We start from the raw sequence: 18755 nt of genomic DNA on the forward strand, positions 1-18755 counted from the left end.
GAAAGAAAGAAAGAAAGAAAGAAAGAAAGAAAGAAAGAAAGAAAGAAAAAGCCAATATAGCAAATTCTTGTTTCCCTGTTTTCATAAACAAAATGAATGTTCTTAATCCAGAAATCATTAAAGCATGGCACACTAACACAAAGTTTAAGCTTCTATCCTCCATCACTGACCAGTGCCAAAATGGAACATGTAAATTTTACTCCCATTCTCTCCCAAAAATAAGAAAGGCAGATGTAAAAGAAATGAGGAGACATAAAGATAATTAACAGACGCAATAATCAGTCTTCAATAATTTATAATAATACAGTTGGAGACAGGAAGGCCCTCAGTTTCACCTTGTCTTGGAGCTTCCAGATTTTCAACGGGTATTTTATGAGCCAAAATTAGACAAACTTTTATTTAATCTTCCACAGGCTCTAGAAAGAACTTTGGTTCTAGAGTCAGAGGACCATCTCTGAATACCGCCCATATAACTGAAATCAAATCAACAGACGCCTTAGGCTTTGATTTCTTCATCTGAAAAGTGAGAGGATTTGTCTACTGGTCCCTGAATTTCCTTCTAGCTCTAAATCTGTGATACCACAATAACTCTCCAGATTTGAATCTAAAATCCAATACAGATTTGGGAAATAAATGATGGATGCTTCTGGCTTCATATATTTAAAGAACTATCTTAGCAAATGGAAGTTTGGTTTAAGCATTAATGTCCAAAATAACTGCTTTGAGATCAGCAGAGTGCTGTTTGTTTGCTTCCCCTCAATGGTACTTGGAGGCAACCGCAAAGCACTTACATAATCCTATTGCTTACTTCATCTTTCTTTTTTCAAAATTTGTTTAAGTAAGATACCAGGAATTGTGTCATAGGATATTTGTGAAAGAGTTAAATTATCTATATTTCAAATGATAAAATATTTCTATAAATTTAAAATGATGATGTGAAAAATTGCATGGTGCTTCCCCTTGCCATTTTTTCCACTTGGTGGACAGTAAAACAAAAGAAATCAAGGAACCTAGTAGTGAGCTAAGGATTTAGAGCAGGAAGGAGGGCTATGCTGGGGTAACTTTCAAGAAAGATTACTTCTACTCTAGTTAACTGTACCTAGTACATATTGTCTCGCATTTTGCCTGGTATAGAGTAGGAACTTAAATCCTTGCAAAATTGAAAACAAATGTTTGTTGAAGAGGCATTTACAATAATATGCTTTAGTGAATTATCACTAAGTGATTGGCTTATCCCACTGAATTGCTGGTTCTAAGAAAAACACAGGGAACACTGAAAAGAGTGAAGAAATGAGAGTGGCGCAAGAAAGAGAAAATAAACAAGTGAGTGGTGGAGTTATCTGCAGATAACTTTGCACCTCAAAAAAAAAAAAAGAATCCATCACTGAATCTTCCACAAGTTGTTTGCAATAGTTCCAGCTGACCAACCTGGAAAAGTGTCCTTTGAAATAGCAATATTACATTTAACAATCTAAGATTGGCATCCAAAAAAGACCCATTTCACTAAAACCTTATATTCATCATTCAATCAGTAATCATTTATTAAGTGCCTACCATGTAGGGACTGTGGTAGAAGCTGCAGATATGAAAACTAAGACCAAAAATAATCCCTCCCATCAAGGAGCTGACAAAATTGGGAGACAAAATATGGACATTAATAAATAATTATTGAGTATATATTCTATTAATGCATGGTGATTTTGAAGAGGTGGGCACTAGGAACAAGGAATGTCAAGATTTTATGTCGAAGATGGTGCTTAAGCTATATCTTAGAAGAAAAGGACTCTATGAGGAAGAAGTAAAGGGGGAAGCCTGTGGGACATCTAGTACAAAAGGCACAGAGATGGGAAATGGGGAGTAGCGGGTGAAGAACAGAGAGAAGGTAAGTTTAACTGGATGGTGAAATGTGGGAGGAGGAGGCACGTCCAATGGGGCAAGAGAGATGGGTTAGGGTTACGTTTTGTAGGTTTTTAAAATTAAATAGAGGAATTTGTATTTTATCCTAGAGGTAACAAGAAGCTACTAGATTTGACTGAGTCAGGAAATCATTCAGTCAATAAATATTTATTAAGCATTTACTTTGTGTCAGACACTGTGATCTCTGATCTCAAGGAGGTCACAGTCTAATGAACAGACCTATAGTTAAGGAAAATTACCTTGGAAGCAAAGTGAAAGATGGACTAGAGTAGGGAAACATGACTCGGTGAGATCAATCAGGAGGCTATTGTCAATAATCTATACAAGAACTGATCATGGTCTGAACTGACACTATAGGAGAAAAGGGCATTTTCATGCTTGATGTGTTCAATTTGACTTCCATTTCAAGGCATAAATTACATTGAATGATCTAAAATTAGCATTCAAAGAAATATCCATTTCACTAACTTTCTAGATCTCTCTGAAACATTTCTGTATATTACTTGTTAGCTCAGCACTTTGTTGCACTGTTCATAGTGTTTGCCTATAAAAGATTAAGCTCAAGATGGATCAAGAAGAGAACTGACTAGCTTGTGGCCCACTGACAATGGATCATAAGGCTTTCCTTCTTGCAAGAATCACTTTGAAATACAAGTTTTCTCGGTCAGAGCTGGTCCACTCATTAAGAAATTTTTATGCCTGAATTAATCGCCCCAAAACTTTGTTGCTTCCTCAAACAAAAACTTCATCATCATAAAACCACATCTGTAGAGTTATATGGAAACTTGGAGGTCATTTTGTCCAATGCTATCATTTCACAGAAGAAGAAAATGAAACCCAGATAAGTGAAGTGATTTATCCAAGGTCACAAAGCTAGCAAGTAGCAGAGCTAGGTTTTGAACCCAGGTCCTCTGATTCCAAAATCAGAACTCTTTCCCATAAAACAGGAGTCCTGTTGAGAATTATTTGGTTTCTCTTTTATTTTAGTTCCTGAGTCCCTTTAACTAAATTTGTCAGTGTGATAGCTGTATTATAGCTATAGACCTGGCATCATAAAAAGGGGTATTTAGATACCAATGTAGGAGGAGTCTAATGAAATCAACCCAGAGCTAATAAAAATCATACTAATTAAGCCCTAAAGAAATTCAATATTCCCTTACCCATTTGTCTAATTTCCATGCCAATCAGCATTTCAAAGTTAACATCATCTGACTTACTACAAGCAAATGCATTGGTTTGTTACCTCACTAGAGGGTTTAGATAATATTATTAAATATAGATATTACTGATGCAAATTTTGTACAAGTAGAAATTTTTGGAGTCTGATGATTTTTGAAACTACCTGCAAAGCTTGCCTAGAAGAGCCAAAGTACAATGAAAACATGGCAGAAAGGGAACTTACGGGCAAAGTTCTACTTTCAAATATTCTTTGGTTGTGCTGTTCAGAAAAAAAATGCTTCCACAACTGCAAGTAAAGAACAGCAATCATGTTAAATGAAGTTTAATCCTATTAGAACCAAGAAAGTAAACATGTGGTCCTCTCTTGCTCCAGAAGCTTTCCTGGCTCCCTATTGGTTTACTAATAAATAAAACTCCTTCGTTTGGCATTTAAAGCTCTTCACAATATGGCTCCAGGTCTACCTTATCAGACGTTTCCAACTGCAACTCCTCATATACTCCACGTTCCCCTCAAACAGACCTACTGACAGGGCCCACATTTGGCATTCTACCTCCTGCTTCTGTTTCTTTTTACCAGTTGTCCCACTTTCCCAGCATGCTCTCTTTCCTCACTTCTTCCCCTTGGAATCTGCAGGTCAGGTCCTTTCAAGGCTTGGGTCAGGTATTGCCTCCAACATAAGGCATTTCCTGATATTCTCAGGTGTTAGCAACCCCCAAAATTACTCTGCATGCTTTTTTGTTGTTCAGTCATCTTCAGTTATGTCTGACTCTTTGTGACCCCCTTTGGAGTTTCTCACAAAGATACTGCAATAGTTTGCATTTCCTTCTCCATCTCATTTTACATATGAGGAAATTGAGGCAAACAGGATTAAGTGACTTACCCAGGATTCAACTCAAGAAGATAAGTCTCCCTGACTCCAGTCCTGGTACTCTATCTGCTGCACTATCTAGCTACCCCATTTACTTTGTATAAATGCTATATTTACTGATCTTTTTATATATTATTATCTTCCCAAGAGAATATAAGCTCCTCAGGGGCAGGAAACATTCTGCTCTTGTCTTTGTATCGAAAATATCTAAGGAGCATTTACTAAATGGGACACATTGCCTTCCATACTATTTAGAATATAGCAAAATGCAAATTATAGTCCCTTCCATTAAGGAGCTGGCTATACTCTACTAATTCAAATACTCAAGTGGTTCTGTGACCTCATCAGTTTGTGAATGTGTAAGACTCTTTATTTCCTTCCATGAGTTAACCATAAGTAGTACACTCTAGGCTCTGAAGACTTTACTTGCTTTCTCCTGACGTTAGGAAGATACACATATGACCAGCTCATCTTCTTTTTCAACTTTATAACTTTCAACTTTTCAACTTTATTTTAATGATAGTATTTACTACACTTTTTATAAAAAAAACTAGAAGCGGCTAGGTGATATAATGGGATAGCGCTCAAGGACTCAAGCCAGGAAGACCTGAGTTCAAATCATACCTCAGACACTTACTAGCTGGATGACCATCAGCAAGTTGCTTATCCTCTGATAAGCCTCAGTTTCTCAACTGTACATACATATATAAAATGAGTATATGTATATACACATACAGATACATACACACACGTAGTGTTTGGCTAAACTCTTTTGACCAGCTAAGTATCTGGTTGAGGAGGCTCTAGATAGATAGTCCTCTGGTTTTATGCAACAAACTTATGCAAATAGGAACTTCTAAAAGAGCTCACATCCTCTACAATCAAACCTTTTTAAAAAAAATTAATAATTTATTTTTCCTCAATTACATGTAAAAACAATTTTTAACATTCATTTTTAAAATTTTTGAGTTCTAAATTCTCTCCATCCTTCTTTTCTCTTCCTCCTCCATGAGATGGCAAGCAATTTGATATAAGATATACATGTGGAATCATGCAAAACATATTTCCATATTAGTCATGTTGTGAAAGAAAACAGACCACAAAAATAAGAAAATAAAGAAAGTTTTTAAAAAGTATGCTTTGGATGTGGGAAAACTGGGATACTAGTAATACAGTGTCCCAATTTTCCCACACCCCCTCCGACACTTGCCATTTTCCCTTTCTATCATGTTAGCCAATCTGATAGATGTGAGATGGTACTTCAATGCTGCCTTAATTTGTATTTGTCTAATCAATAGTGATTTAGAGCACTTTTTCATATGATTTATACTCTATTTGAATTGCTTCTTTCTGGCTGCTTGCAATATTTTCTCCTTGACCTGGGAGCTCTGTAATCTTCTTCTGACAAATTGTCTGACCCCCTTACTTTCTATGAGCTGAGAGCTCCAGAAGCCACAACTGATTCAGTAGCCCCCTCCCTGCCCCACCCCCCATCAAGGCCTGTTGTTGGTTTGTGTGAAATGGCCTGTGCAACAGATCTTTCCTACAAACCTTCTAAGTTGTCTTGGGCTGGAAAATTGGTTCGCTTCATCCTTTTGTGGAGTCTACAACACCAGAATTCATTTTGAGGTGTCGTTTAAAGTTGTTTGGAGGGGGACTTGGAAGAGCTCAGGTGATTCCCTGCATTTTCTCCACCATCTTGACTCTACCCCTCATCCCAGTCAAACCTTTTTAAACTTGAACTCAGAACTCAATCTTCCTTCTTCTCCTCCTTCTTCCTTATCCACTCCACCCCCCTCTTCCTCTCCTTCTCCATCTTCATCTCCACTCTCTATTCCCCTCCCTCCTTCTCTCTCTCTCTCCTTTCCATTCTCCCTCCCCCCTTGCCCTTCTCTTCTCCCTCTTCTTCTCCATTTCCTTCTCCCTGCTGCTTTCCTTTTCCTCTTCCTCTCTATCCCTGTTCTCTTTCCCTCCCCCTCTTCTTCTCTTTCTATTTGACTGGGTCTCTCTATCTTTCCCAGGCAGGAAGTGCAATAGCCATTCATAGGCTTAATCTCATTCCTGATCAGAACAGAAGTTTTGGCCTGTTCCATTTCTCACCTGGGCCGGTTTACCATCCTTAGGTATCCTGCTGACCTTTCTCTATTCCCACTCCCAGGGGCTCCCCATATTGGTGCTGGACTTTATGCAGATACCCAATCTGTTTGGCTCTCAAGTGATCCTTTCCAATAGCAGTGATTACAGGTATGGACCACTATAACTAGCCAATAAATCTATCACTGATGAATACTTTCAAGAAGTCTGCGTATCTTTGCTTTATGCCTTGCCTTCTATTAATGTTCCAAAGTTCATCAAGCAAGGTGATCTCTGTTTTAATATCTTTCAAAAAATCTCAAATAAGTTTGAAGTAGGGGAGGAAGGCACTTTTCAGGGGGATACCTTGTTGAAAGAAAGTCTTTAAGGCATGTTTTGCTCCAGTGAATCAAATGTCTTTCTTTGAAATAATCGAGAAATAATATGCACAATGGGATCTTGTATCTTGTACATTTTTCAGTCAATTGTGTGAAAATAAAGGTATGATTAACCATAGGCAAAAGCCTACTCATTTTCAACTAATATCCTCATCAGTGATGCTTTTGATTTGTGTATAAATTATTCTCATTTTTAAAAAATGCTAGAGAAAGGAAAGTAGGCAGACAGCTCAGTAATTGTTTATGTTCTCTCAGCCATCTTTTACAGCATTAATAGGATCCAAATCTTTCTCCCTTCCCTTTGGCATCTTGGTTTTTTCCAGATATCTTATAAATCAATCCCTATAAGCACAGATTTCTTCCACAGATACATGATCTATCCCAAGCCAACAAGTATTTATTAAGTACCTACTTTGCCAATAATCAGTATCTATGTTCCAGGCACTGTGCTGCATGCTGGGGATACAAAAAAATAGCAAAAATCACAGTCCATGCCTTCAAGGTGTATACATTCTAATGATAATGACTGTATAGATATGAGATATGTACAGATGGAAAATAATCTGAAAGGGAAGGCAGAAAAAGACCTTCAGAAGGTTTGCTTTGAGCTGTCTTGAAGGGATCCAGAGAAACCAAGAGACGGAACAAAACATTAAAGGCATGGGGAACAATAGGCAAAGTCACAAAGTCAGGAGATGGAGTGTTGTGTTTAAAGAACTGTAAGTAGGTGCATATCACTAAGTCATAGAGTACATGGTGGGTAGCAACAGATAAGAAGTCTGGAAAGTAAGAAGGGGACAGATTATAAAGAATTTTAAATGCCTAACAGAAGAGCTTCTATTTGATCCTGAGAGTAAAAAGGGGCCATTAAAACTCATGAGCAAGGTGATATGGTCAGACTTGCACTTTTGGCAGCTGAATGGAAGATGGATTGGAGTGGGGAAAGACTTGAGGCAGGGAAACCATTTAGAAGCCTCTTGCAATAGTCTAGGTGAGAAGTGATGAGTGCCTGGTTATACAAGTAGAGAGAAGGTAATGAGCAAAATATATGAAAGTAGAAATCAAAAGGTTTAGCAAAGTATTCACTATGTGGGGTGAGTGAGAAGGAGGAATCAAAGATGACAGGAAGGTTGTGAGTCTCAGTAACTGGGAGAATAATTGTGCCATCAATAGCAATAGAAAAGTTTGGAAGAGGGGAGAGTTTCAGAAAAAAGATAATAAATTCTGTTTTGAACAGGTTGAATTTAAGACGCCTGTGGGATATGCAGTTCATGTCCAAAAGGCAAATGGAGATCTGTAACTGTAGTTCAGGAAAGAAACGGGCTGGATAAGTAGATCTGGAAATCATCTGATATAATAATTGATCCCACAGGAGCTGATGAGATCACCAAGTGAGATAATCTAGAGCAAAAAGGAGTCTCAGGACAGAGCTTTGGAGAACACCCACAGTTAGTAGGAATGACTACCTGGAAAGGAGGGGACCTTCCTAGCCTCCTGGCCCTCTACAATTCCACAGACAGTGAAGGAGGGGAACTTTCTAACAACACATAGCTGTCTGCCTTTTTGGGACAATCATAACCTACCTGAATTCATTCCTCAATGACTAACATAGCCCCCCCACCACCACCCATACTCTTCCCATCCCAGTAATTCTGAACCTCTGAATGCTACTCTTCAAACCCTATTCTCCACTCCCAACTGACTACTCTATTACTCCTATCCCCTTCAAATCAACCCCACAATGACCCATGCTAAAGCTGCCTCCCCATTCCAATGCATTCTCTGGAGTGCCTGCTCCATTGCTAACAAACTAGCTTTCACCTTAAACCTTTCCCTTCTTCTTTCCCTCCATTTTCATGCAGTTTCCAAGATCTGGCTCCCTCTTGACGACACAGATTACCAAACCAGCCTTTTTAGCACTGATCATACTTTTACTCATACCCCACTTACCAAATTCACTGGTCATGGTAAGAGAACTGGAATATTTCTGGCTCCATGTCACCACTTTGAGACTCTCCCCGACCACCTACATTCAGTAACTTCCTTTGAAGTTCTTTCAATATGTATGTATGTATGTATCACCCAAACAAGATTCTGGCAGCTACTTCTACCAATCTCTAAGACATTCCTATACCCTCTTCAACAAGTTCAGCGCCTCAATATACGTACTGACACTCCCTCAAACAATCTAACACCCAAATTGCTCAGCTTAATCATTTACCATTATTTACTTCCCCACTCTACTTCAGCTACACACAGAAATAGTCATACTCTTGACCTTGTCATCACTCACAAATGTTCCACTTTATGAATGCTAAAACTCCTTTTTCTGATCATAATCTGTTGTCAGTCCAACTCGAACTCAGGGACTGATGGCGGTTTGGGGTTTTGGTTTGTTTCTTTTGTCTTTCTTTATATCCTCAGAGTTTAGCACAGTGCCTGGTGCATAATAGAAGGTCAATAAATGCTTTTTGGCTTGAATTGATTTGACATCAGTTTTAGTTGAATGATTGCAGAGGGTTTAAGAGAGAATGAGAGGAGAGGAAGTGAAAACCACTGGTTGTAGATTGCCTTTCTAGGTAAGAAGTGATGAGTGTCGAGCTATATGAGTAGAAAGAAGGTAATGAACAAAAAATGTGAAAGTAGAAATTATAAGGTTTGGCAAAGTATTAGCTACGTGGAATGAATGAGAAGAAGAAATCAAACATGACAGAAAGGTTGTGGGTCTCAGTAACTGAAGAACAACTGTGACCTGAACAGTAATAGAAAACTTTGGAAGAGGGGAGAGTTTCAAGGAAAAGATAATATTAGGATTTTAGCCAATATAGGATGACAGTGATCACTAATGGTAGGATCAAATAAGGGTTGTTTTTTTGTTTGTTTGTTTTAAAGGTGGTAGAAGGTATTGGTATGTTTGTAGGCAGAAAAGTAGAAGCCAATAGATAGGAAGAGAGAGAAAACTCTCTCTAGGGAAAACTAGAGAGCAGGGATGATAAAGGGAGTAATCTGTTGGAGCAGGTGGAAGAGAATAGAAAGGAAAATGGATGCTTCTTGATTTGAAATGGGTGAAGGAGAATATTATGGGGGAGAGGGGTTGTCTAAATGATGTGAATAAAGGAAGGTGTTGGAGATAAAAGACAAAAAATGAACCAATCCTTATTCTCAAGGTGTTTTCATTCTATCCGCAGATTTTTCAATATTTATTCTCTTTGGTGCCATTCCTCACTCTTACACCCCTTACAACACAATCTAGTAGTAGATGTGCGTGAACCATGAAATAATGCTGCAAGAGATGACAAATGCAGCAAATGGTTAACGGGCAAATAAATGGTATAGGAGAAGTCCATATAGAAAAAAAGGAAGAAAAAGATTGTGATGGGTTGGAGGGGATCATAGATCTAAAGCTGGAAAGAAACTCATTTTGCAGATGAGGGACCTAGGCCCAAGGTAGAACAAGTGACTGTCACACAGATAGTAAGAATCGGTGCTAAAATTTGAATCCAGGTTTTTTACTACAAAAGCAATGCTTTGGCCTCCTTCCACAGTTCACTATCTTTTCTTTCCATGGTTTGGATTATAAAACATGATGAAAACTATGTTTAAGGAAAATAGTTTGGTAAAAGTACATAGATGTAATGGTGATATAAATTTGAAGATCTTCCCATCCATTAATAGGCCCATATGACTTGCTTAAGTCACATGCAAGCCTGTGGGAGGAGGAGCTTGGTGAACAGGTGGAACAGGAAGGGGTGAAGGAGGAAAGGTGGAGCAGAGCCAAGAGAAAGTTGGTCAGAGTGAAGGGAGAGAGAGGAAGCAGGCAATTAGCTGGGAGTGTTCATTTGTGAGAAGGCCCAAGCAGGGGGAAGGCTTTGGGATGGTGGTGCTCCCTGCGTTGTTATTGTGTTTGGACTTCTTTGTTGCTATGACGAATTTGGTTTTCTGGTGTTGGGGTTTGGCTTTCTGGTGCTTAAATAAATGTTTTGGTTCTGTCTTCCATATAGAGAGTCTGTTGTATTTTGCAATTCAGAAATATGCTAGCATATTCATAGCTGCCATAGATGCTGTGAGTATTGTGTTGGCAATACAATAGATAAGATTTTTTTTGGTGGGGAGCATTAAATTGGTTTCAAATAAGCTAGCTAAGAAGCTGATTGCATATGTAAAGTAAGGAAGACTTGAACTTAAGTAATTCAGGAAATAGGTATATCTCAGAGACATTTTTGAAATGAGAAAAAATGGGACTTGGTGACAAGTTTGATAAAGGAGATGAAGAGTCAAATATAAGGTTTTAAGACAATAAGGGGTCCTCTGAAGCTGTGCTAATACAGACCATATGACATTGAGAAGGCATCAAAAAATGGTTTCAGCTAAACGTTGGGTCTGCTTTCCTAGGATTAGCCTAGCTAAGCACAGAGAGACTCATCATCAAAAGGCTAGCCACCTATTCATGGATTCCTTGGCCATGGCAACCCATGACTTGTACATAGAAAGGGTAATGCAAGGTTACTCTTGGACAATTTGGAGTTGGAGAGATCATACACAACCGGGGAAATAAGGAAGAAGGTGATATTTGAACTGATCATTTAAAGAATAGAATCTGAAACACAAAAATAAAGAGAGAAAGTCTTCTAGGCATAGACAACAGCTAGTGTGAACACAATAGTCTGGAGGAACAATAGTCCAGGGAACAACTCAGTAATCATCCATTTTGCCTGGAATACAGACCATGTAAAAATGCTTCCCATTCACTGTAAAAGAGCATTATGTGAAATAAGACTGGAAAGGGAGATTGTAGCCAACTTGTGAAAGGCCTCCATTTGGGAACAACTGAGTTTCAAGTGATATCAAGCCATTCAAGCGAAAACATGAACCTCTCTATGAATCTCTATTGATACCCTTCCTAACCCATCTATTCTTGATTATTTAAGTCAAGTTTTTTATGACAATCATAGGAAGTTAATCACTCCTAATTTCAACATGTACTCCTTGTATTATTTTTTTTAAAAGACTGAGTCTCACTATCTTGTCCAAGTTCGAAGTCTAAGAAATACTTACAGGCCTAGTCCCCTATTCAAGTTGCATAATAAGGGCCAAACTAGTCCAGGTTAAAAAATGGAACAGTTCAAAACTCCTGCACTGATCACAGTGGAACCCTATCAATGCCGCATAGTGCAGACACCTTAATCAGATTAGCCCAGTACAGCTCAGAACTTCCAACCTTAAGAGATCCACTAGCCTCACCCTCTCTGGTCTCTAGAATTATAGGAATGCCCTACTATGCTGGGCTGGTCCCTGTTTTAAAACAGACTAAAAAGAGCAAAGAAATGAGAGGTTACCTACTATTCTCTCCAAGATGTGTATATATATATATATATGTGTGTGTGTGTGTGTGTATAATATATACGTATATATGTATACATATGTATGTGTGTATATATATATATATATATTTAACACTATTTCTAGAAATAACATGTTTTAAGCTCCTATGGTGACAATAAAGCTTATCTATTTCTTAATTTATCTTTCAGAGAACTCAGGGAACATTGTAGATTTCCTGGATTATGCCTGGATTGCAATCATCACTCAGAAATTGAACTAAAAAATGTCAGAGGCTACTATTTCATCAGAAACTGCTAACACTACTCCTAAAAAGAATAAGGTATAGGTGTTACTAATATAGTATATTGCACATAGCTGAGTTTTCAAGTGCACAGGCCATGGCAAGGACTCAAATCTTTAGATGGCATCCTAACATATCATTCTTTTTCCAGAGATTCCATTGGAAGAGAATGAAGGATATTTTGAAAGTTTTCAGTCTAGGAGATCTTAGGAGGGCATGTTGGTTTGAGTCTTTACTCACTCTTAGGATGATTGACTTGCAGCTATAAGGAGACTTAGAGGTCATCTAGCCCAACTCCTTCGTAGGACCACAGGATCTTAGATTTATAGCTGGAAAGCATCTCAGAGATCATCTAGTCCAGGGGTGGGGAACCTGCAGCCTCGAAGCCACACGTGGCCCTATAGGTCTTCAAGTGCAGCCCTTTGACTGAATTCAAACTTCACATTCCCTTAATAAAAGAATTGGACTAGATTCTAACCCAATACTCTCATTTTGTAGAAGAGAGAAGTAGGGCCCAGAGAGGTTGTGGAATTTTCCCAAGGTCACACAACTACTAAGTGGCGGAGCTAAGACTTGTACATAAGTCCTGTTGATTCCAAAGCCAGTACGCTGTCTCCATACAACACTGCCTGCATCTTAGACAGGAAGAAACTGAGCCCTATGGGGAGAAGTGACTTGCTCAAGGTCACCCAGGTAGTAAACATTGCCCAGCTTTGATTTGCTGTGCTCTGGTTACAAACCCAGCTCTCTTTCTGCAGGCATGCTATTCCCTTCCTACTCCCAGAGTCCATTAAAAGCTTGGCCTGGGGCACCAGGCGGTGTTGCAGGATCAAAGAAGGGGGCACTCACTTCCACCAGTAATCCTTGATCCCCTGGTTTGAAGTGGAAAGTAATAGGTCTGTGTGTCACTGGTAGATTGTCCCAGGTGGTGACAATGCTGTATTCCAACTTTCGGCATTAGACAGAAGAACAAATACCAAAGCACTGGTAAATGCAGTGTATTTTTTGCTTCCCTAGTCTTATTCAAATTAAGTGCAAATCAACATTTTCCCTAACCTCCCTAGAGCCATGATCACTCCATTAGTTTCTAAAGGATTCAGTTAATTGCAGGAAAGCATCTTTTTTTTTTTTTGGTGCTACTCCTTCATGGCAAGAGTTGTATAAAACTATTTTTAGCCATTGTCTTTTCCTGGCTCTTCATTTGGCAGCAGCATTAGGTATATTGCAGTTATATCTAGTTTTTACCCCAATATCTTACGTTTTCATTCATTCCACAAGGGTCCTAGTGAACATTTAAGAAATGCCTAGTACTGTGTAGAAGATAAAAACCATAGCAGACACAGTCTAAGGAAGTCAGAACAATAAGACACGAAACATCACCCATGAAATTATAAAGTAACAGAGCAAGTAAGCGTAGGATTGAGTAAAAAAAGTGGTAAAATAAATAATTGCCTTTTATTAAGCACTAGTTCTGGGCTAGGTTCTGAAAATGTAGAAATGAAATCACTGTCCTCAAGAAACTTACATTCTTAGAATTTGCAATAGGTAAATAGGTAAGAAAATATAAGATAACTGGGTGAAAGAGAGCATTGTCAACTTGATCAAGAAAGACTGCGTAGAAGAAAGAACAGATGAAGGAAGCCTTGAAGGACATAATTCTTTCAGCTCTGGAACTCCCAACCTGGAAATTCCACACTATGGAGTTCTCAGAAATAGTCGATCAATAAATACTTGTTAAGCACCAATGTGGCAAGCACGTCCTTTGTGCTAAGGGCTGAGGAAATAAGGAAAGACAAAAAACAGTGTCTGTGGTCAAGGAGCTTATAGTCTAATGACACAACAACATGTGAATGACGATGTACAAACAGGATGTACATAGGATAAATTGGAAATAATTAACAGGGAGAAGGTGCTAGCATTAAGAGGATTGAGGGAAAAGTTCTGTGAAGGATTGTAAAGGAAGGCAGAAAGCAGAAATGAGGAGAGAGAAAGAGTTCTAGGCATGGTGAGCAGTCAGTGAAAATGCTGAGAGTTGAAAAATGGTGTATCTTCTGCAAGGAACAGCAAAGAGGCCAGTGTCATCAGATCAAAGACTGTGTGGTGTGTGCGCACACATGTGTAGAGATGAGTGCATGGTATAAGAAAACTAGAAACACATTTTGAAGGCCTTTGAACACCAGAGAATTTTATATTTGATTCTGGACTTGATAGGGAGCCACAGGAATTTATTGAATTGGGCGGGTTGGGGTTCATGGTTAGATCTGTGCTTAGAAAGATTTCTTTGATAGCTGAATGGAGGATAAACTGGCATAGGGAGACACTTGAGGCAAGAAGTTGTTGTTCAATTGTTTTGGAGTTTTCTTGGCAAAGACACTGGAGCGATTTGCCATTTCCTTCTCTAGTTCATTTTACAGATGAGGAAACTGAGGCAAATGGGGTTAAGTGACTTGCCCAGAGTTACATAGCTAGTAAGTGTCTGAGGTCAGATCTGAACTCAGGAAGATGAGTCTTCCCGACTTAGGGCCTGGCATGCTGTCCAGCTATTGCAATAGTCCAAGGATGAGGTGACAAGGGCCAGAACCATGGTGATGGCAGTATTAAGGGAGAGAAGGAAGTGTATATATGTTATGACATGTTTGAAGGCAAAATTGTCAGGAGTTGGCAAAAGATTGAATGGAGGGAGCAACTGACGAGAAACAGTGAGGAGTCTGGGATGACACCAAAGTTGTTAGCCTAGGTGACTAAGAGGAGTGTGATATCCTCAACATTAATAAAGAAGAGGGTTTGGGAAGTTAACATTATTTTTTGACATCCAGCTTGAGCTGCCCGATAGGCAAAAACAGTTGGAGATGTGAGATTGATAGTCAAGAGAGAGCTTAGGATTCAATAGGTAGGTTTGAGAATCATCAGCACAGAGTTAATTGAATCTATGGGAGTGAATGGATGAAGATCCAGCAAGGGAAACTAAGAAGGAATAGCCAGATAGGTAAGAGGAGAATCAGGATAGAGTAGGGTCATGAAAACCCAGAAAAAAGAAAGTATCAAGAAGAGACTCTGTTCTAGGCTCTCTTCTCTTGTCTCCTCTATCCCCAGGTGAAATAATCAGTTTATATCAGTTCAATTTTTATGTTTAAACAGGTAATATATAAACTACATATCATTTTGTATGATTTTCCTTCATCAATGATCCACCCAATTTTCTTAGACCTTCCTTTAGTTCTTTTGATATCATATAGTCAATCATTTTAGAGATATAAGACATAATAATGGGAGACTAGGGGATGAGCAATTTCAAAAAATCCCATGGGTTACTTAACAGGAAAAAGAAAAATGTCTCGATCTAGTAGACAAGTTCTTAAAAATTACAATGACTAGGAAACTCACCCTCCCATAGAAAAAACAATTCTTGAACGATGCTATCATGACCATGAAGAGGAAATAGTACTTCATAACCTTTAGTTAACCTGTAGCAGGTACTTCCATGGAAAGTCATACAATCACCTTCTGTGGTTGGATTTAAAAGCTGAATAGTTTTATGGTCATTATTAACACCAGAGTTCAAGCTCATTGGCTTAAGAAGAGAATCCCCATCTCATGCACAGGAGTGGACAACTACTGGATATCATCTGGTTAGACAGTATCCTACCACAAATAAGAAAATGTTCACCAATGTTTTTGCAAACTTTAAGGTGCTATATAAAAGTTAATTAGGGGTCAGTGTGGTTTAGTGTATAAAACACAGGACTGGATACCGGGAAGACTTCCTTTCAAATACCACCTCAGATATTAGCCCTGTGAACCTCTCTCAGCCTGTTTATACCTATGTAAATGAGGATAATGATAGCATTGTAAAGATCAAACTAGATAATAGAGTTTACCTCTTGCTTTACAAACCTTAAGTACTATATAAACTTTAGCTATTATTATTCTAACAATTGGTCCAATAACCAGCTCTCTTCAGTATCACTTATTATAGTTCAGAATATATAGACGATTAAAAGTGATTGACTGGCAGAGGAATGGGAGAAACTAACCAAATCAGATCATTCAATTAACTGCAACTTAATTCCTTCAATTTACCAAGCAAAGTTTCTCAAGATAGTTTCCTATATACAGGCACACAACAGCAATAAATATTTTGTATTCATGAGTCTTCATGGCCATTTCCTAAATCTCTATGGGGACATTCCCCTGTCCCTGAACAATTATCTCTGAGCTCAGTTCTGTTCTCCCTGGATATACATTTTATTCTGCTGTGCTTAGTTTTTATAACTATATATGTCAGAAGAAGTGTGGTATAGTGGAAATTATGCTGAACTTGGTACCAGGAAGCCTTTTATTCAAACCCTGCCTCTCACATTTACTAGCTGCATGACACTGTGGGCAAGTTACTCTGCCCCTTAGACACCTCCTTGAGACATCTACAAAAGTGTAGCAAAGTTATTTCATAGATATATTATACGTGGTGTCAGATATGCCTTAAAAGCTAATGAGACGGATGAATATTTGCAATTTTAATTTGTTAAAAGGCTTCTTTTCCACCTTCATTCATTTTTAAAACTTTACACAATTGTTGTGCTATATATATGTATATATATGATATATATATAGTGTATATATATCATATATATATGTGTATATATGGCATATATACACATATATACATATTCTGATTGTATGTGTTTTCCTTGGGGGCAATAAGTTTTTCTGGGAAACTACAAGTTGAAAATGTTTCTTATTTACCTCTTAAATAATCATTTGTACCTCCCTTCTTCCACCCAATAATGATTTCTTTCCATGGCTAATTTTGAAAATTCTTGCACTATAAAATAAGATGGAAAAAGTGAAATCTTACAAATGATATATTTCAATACATTTGTACAGGTTTCACATGGAGTATTCTCAAAGATAGCAACCACAAAAGCTTTCTGATAAAAAAAAATTCATATAGTTACTATGTATGATTTTCTAAAAAAAAATAATGAAAGCAATTTAAATTCCAAAAACAAAGAAATGGCTAAATATTTTTAATTAACATAATAGAACAGTATAATTTAATGAAGATGGGCAAGTATAAGGTCAGGAGAGAAAGAGATTTAGAAAATAATTCTATGAAATAATGAAAGAAACAGAACCAGAAGAATGGAATATATACTATGATCATGTGAGGGAAGTGAATGAAAATGAATAGACAAAGAATTCTGATCACTATTATAGAGGGAGGGACAGAAAATGTGTTATAACAGCCTTATGTTTTAAAATTAATTCTTTTAAATATAAGCATCTCTTAGGCAAGTTTCATTGTTTCTACTGAAACCTGTCAATAATAAAATCATTTAACATTTTAAAATATTAGATTTTAATTTTAAATAAGTAAAAAATAGATGACTAGAAGCAGGACTACAGATATTAGCATAATTTTCAACCTACTTTAGTAGCTATTCCTAGGTAAAGTGAATTCAGTTGATCTTATAACACCAAAAAAAATCATTTTGTTAACCTACTTCTTCCATCTAGTGGCAAGAAGCAGGAAGAGACAATGCCACAGAAAAACACAAAAGAAAAAAAATAGGAGTGCCATTTTAGAAAATCCCTAATTTGGGGGGTAGGGGAAAAGTCTGAGGTTTAAATGATGAGCTTCAAATGATGATAATAAAATAATCACAATGAGTCATTCATGTTCAATCAGAAATGTACTTAGCACTTCAGTAAGTCACACGTGTCTTTATTCTAGGTGCATAATATACCTTCTACCATTTTGCCACCTGTACCCAACTGCTAGCTTCTGATGAATTTACTGTGATATATACCTTTTCTCATTCTGTAAAATCATCCTGGACCCTGCTGTGGGCTAACTGTTTAGAATTCTGTTCCTTTCTCAGAGACATTGGACTGAAGTGCTAGGCTATTCATGCTTCCTGGCAATTGACATGAAAGCTACTAAAATTAAACTCTCACCTTAAAAATCACCATTTAAGCTACTGTGGCAATGAACAGACACTCATATTTTGACTTGATGTGCTGGGAGGAGACAGGAGTTTAAATGAGGAAGGAGTAGCTCTCCTGGACTGGAGCCCTTACCCAAGGTGCTGTTCTAGTGTCTTATCTGTAGCAGCTACAGAGAAATTAAATGAAAAACCTGAAATTCACAGCACAATTAGGCCCTCACTTGACTCTAAAGGGCACCGGCTTATCCCTAAAACATGAGGCTGGAGTGCCCTCTAAACACTATCTTTCTTTGCATCTTGAAAATGTAATTAATGTTTCAGAAACTCAGTGTGGGTTACACAGAAAAAGAAAGAAATTTGCTTAAGGACAAGTTTTCCTTTCTTTCATCCAAGTGAATCTCTTAACACAGTGTAATTAATGATTTATGTAGGGTGGTGGATATCAAAACTGGTACAGGATGAAGGTCGCAACTATGGGGAGGGTGAGGATCAGCAAAAACTCTTGGTATTTGAACTTTCTGACCTTTAAAAACAAAACACAATTGAAGGCAAAAAAACATCTGCATGTTTTGTAAATCTTTTCCATGTGTTATTTTATATCTGGAAGGGAAAAAAATCATAATCGCAGGAATAGAGCTGGAAAGGACCTAAGAGGTCATATAGTCCAAATCCATCATTTTACAGATGAGGAAACTAAAGCCAAGAGAGATGGACCAACTTGTCTGAGGTCACTAAGGTAGTTAGTGAA

At 37.8% G+C, this 18755-nt stretch overlaps 1 protein-coding gene across 1 annotated transcript in view; it reads right to left on the reverse strand.

Moving 5' to 3' along the window:
- Positions 1 to 17892, reverse strand: part of LOC118854750 (UPF0462 protein C4orf33 homolog) — a 39328-nt gene extending 21436 nt beyond the window's left edge. Inside the window, 4 exon segments of the mRNA XM_036765015.1 lie at positions 3320 to 3382; positions 12838 to 13007; positions 16824 to 16881; positions 17870 to 17892. Coding sequence (XP_036620910.1) covers positions 3320 to 3382; positions 12838 to 13007; positions 16824 to 16881; positions 17870 to 17892 — 314 coding nt within the window.
- Positions 17893 to 18755: the final 863 nt, after the last annotated feature.

Source organism: Trichosurus vulpecula, chromosome 6 (assembly GCF_011100635.1).
Source record: "Trichosurus vulpecula isolate mTriVul1 chromosome 6, mTriVul1.pri, whole genome shotgun sequence".
NCBI classification, from domain to species: Eukaryota; Metazoa; Chordata; class Mammalia; order Diprotodontia; family Phalangeridae; genus Trichosurus; species Trichosurus vulpecula.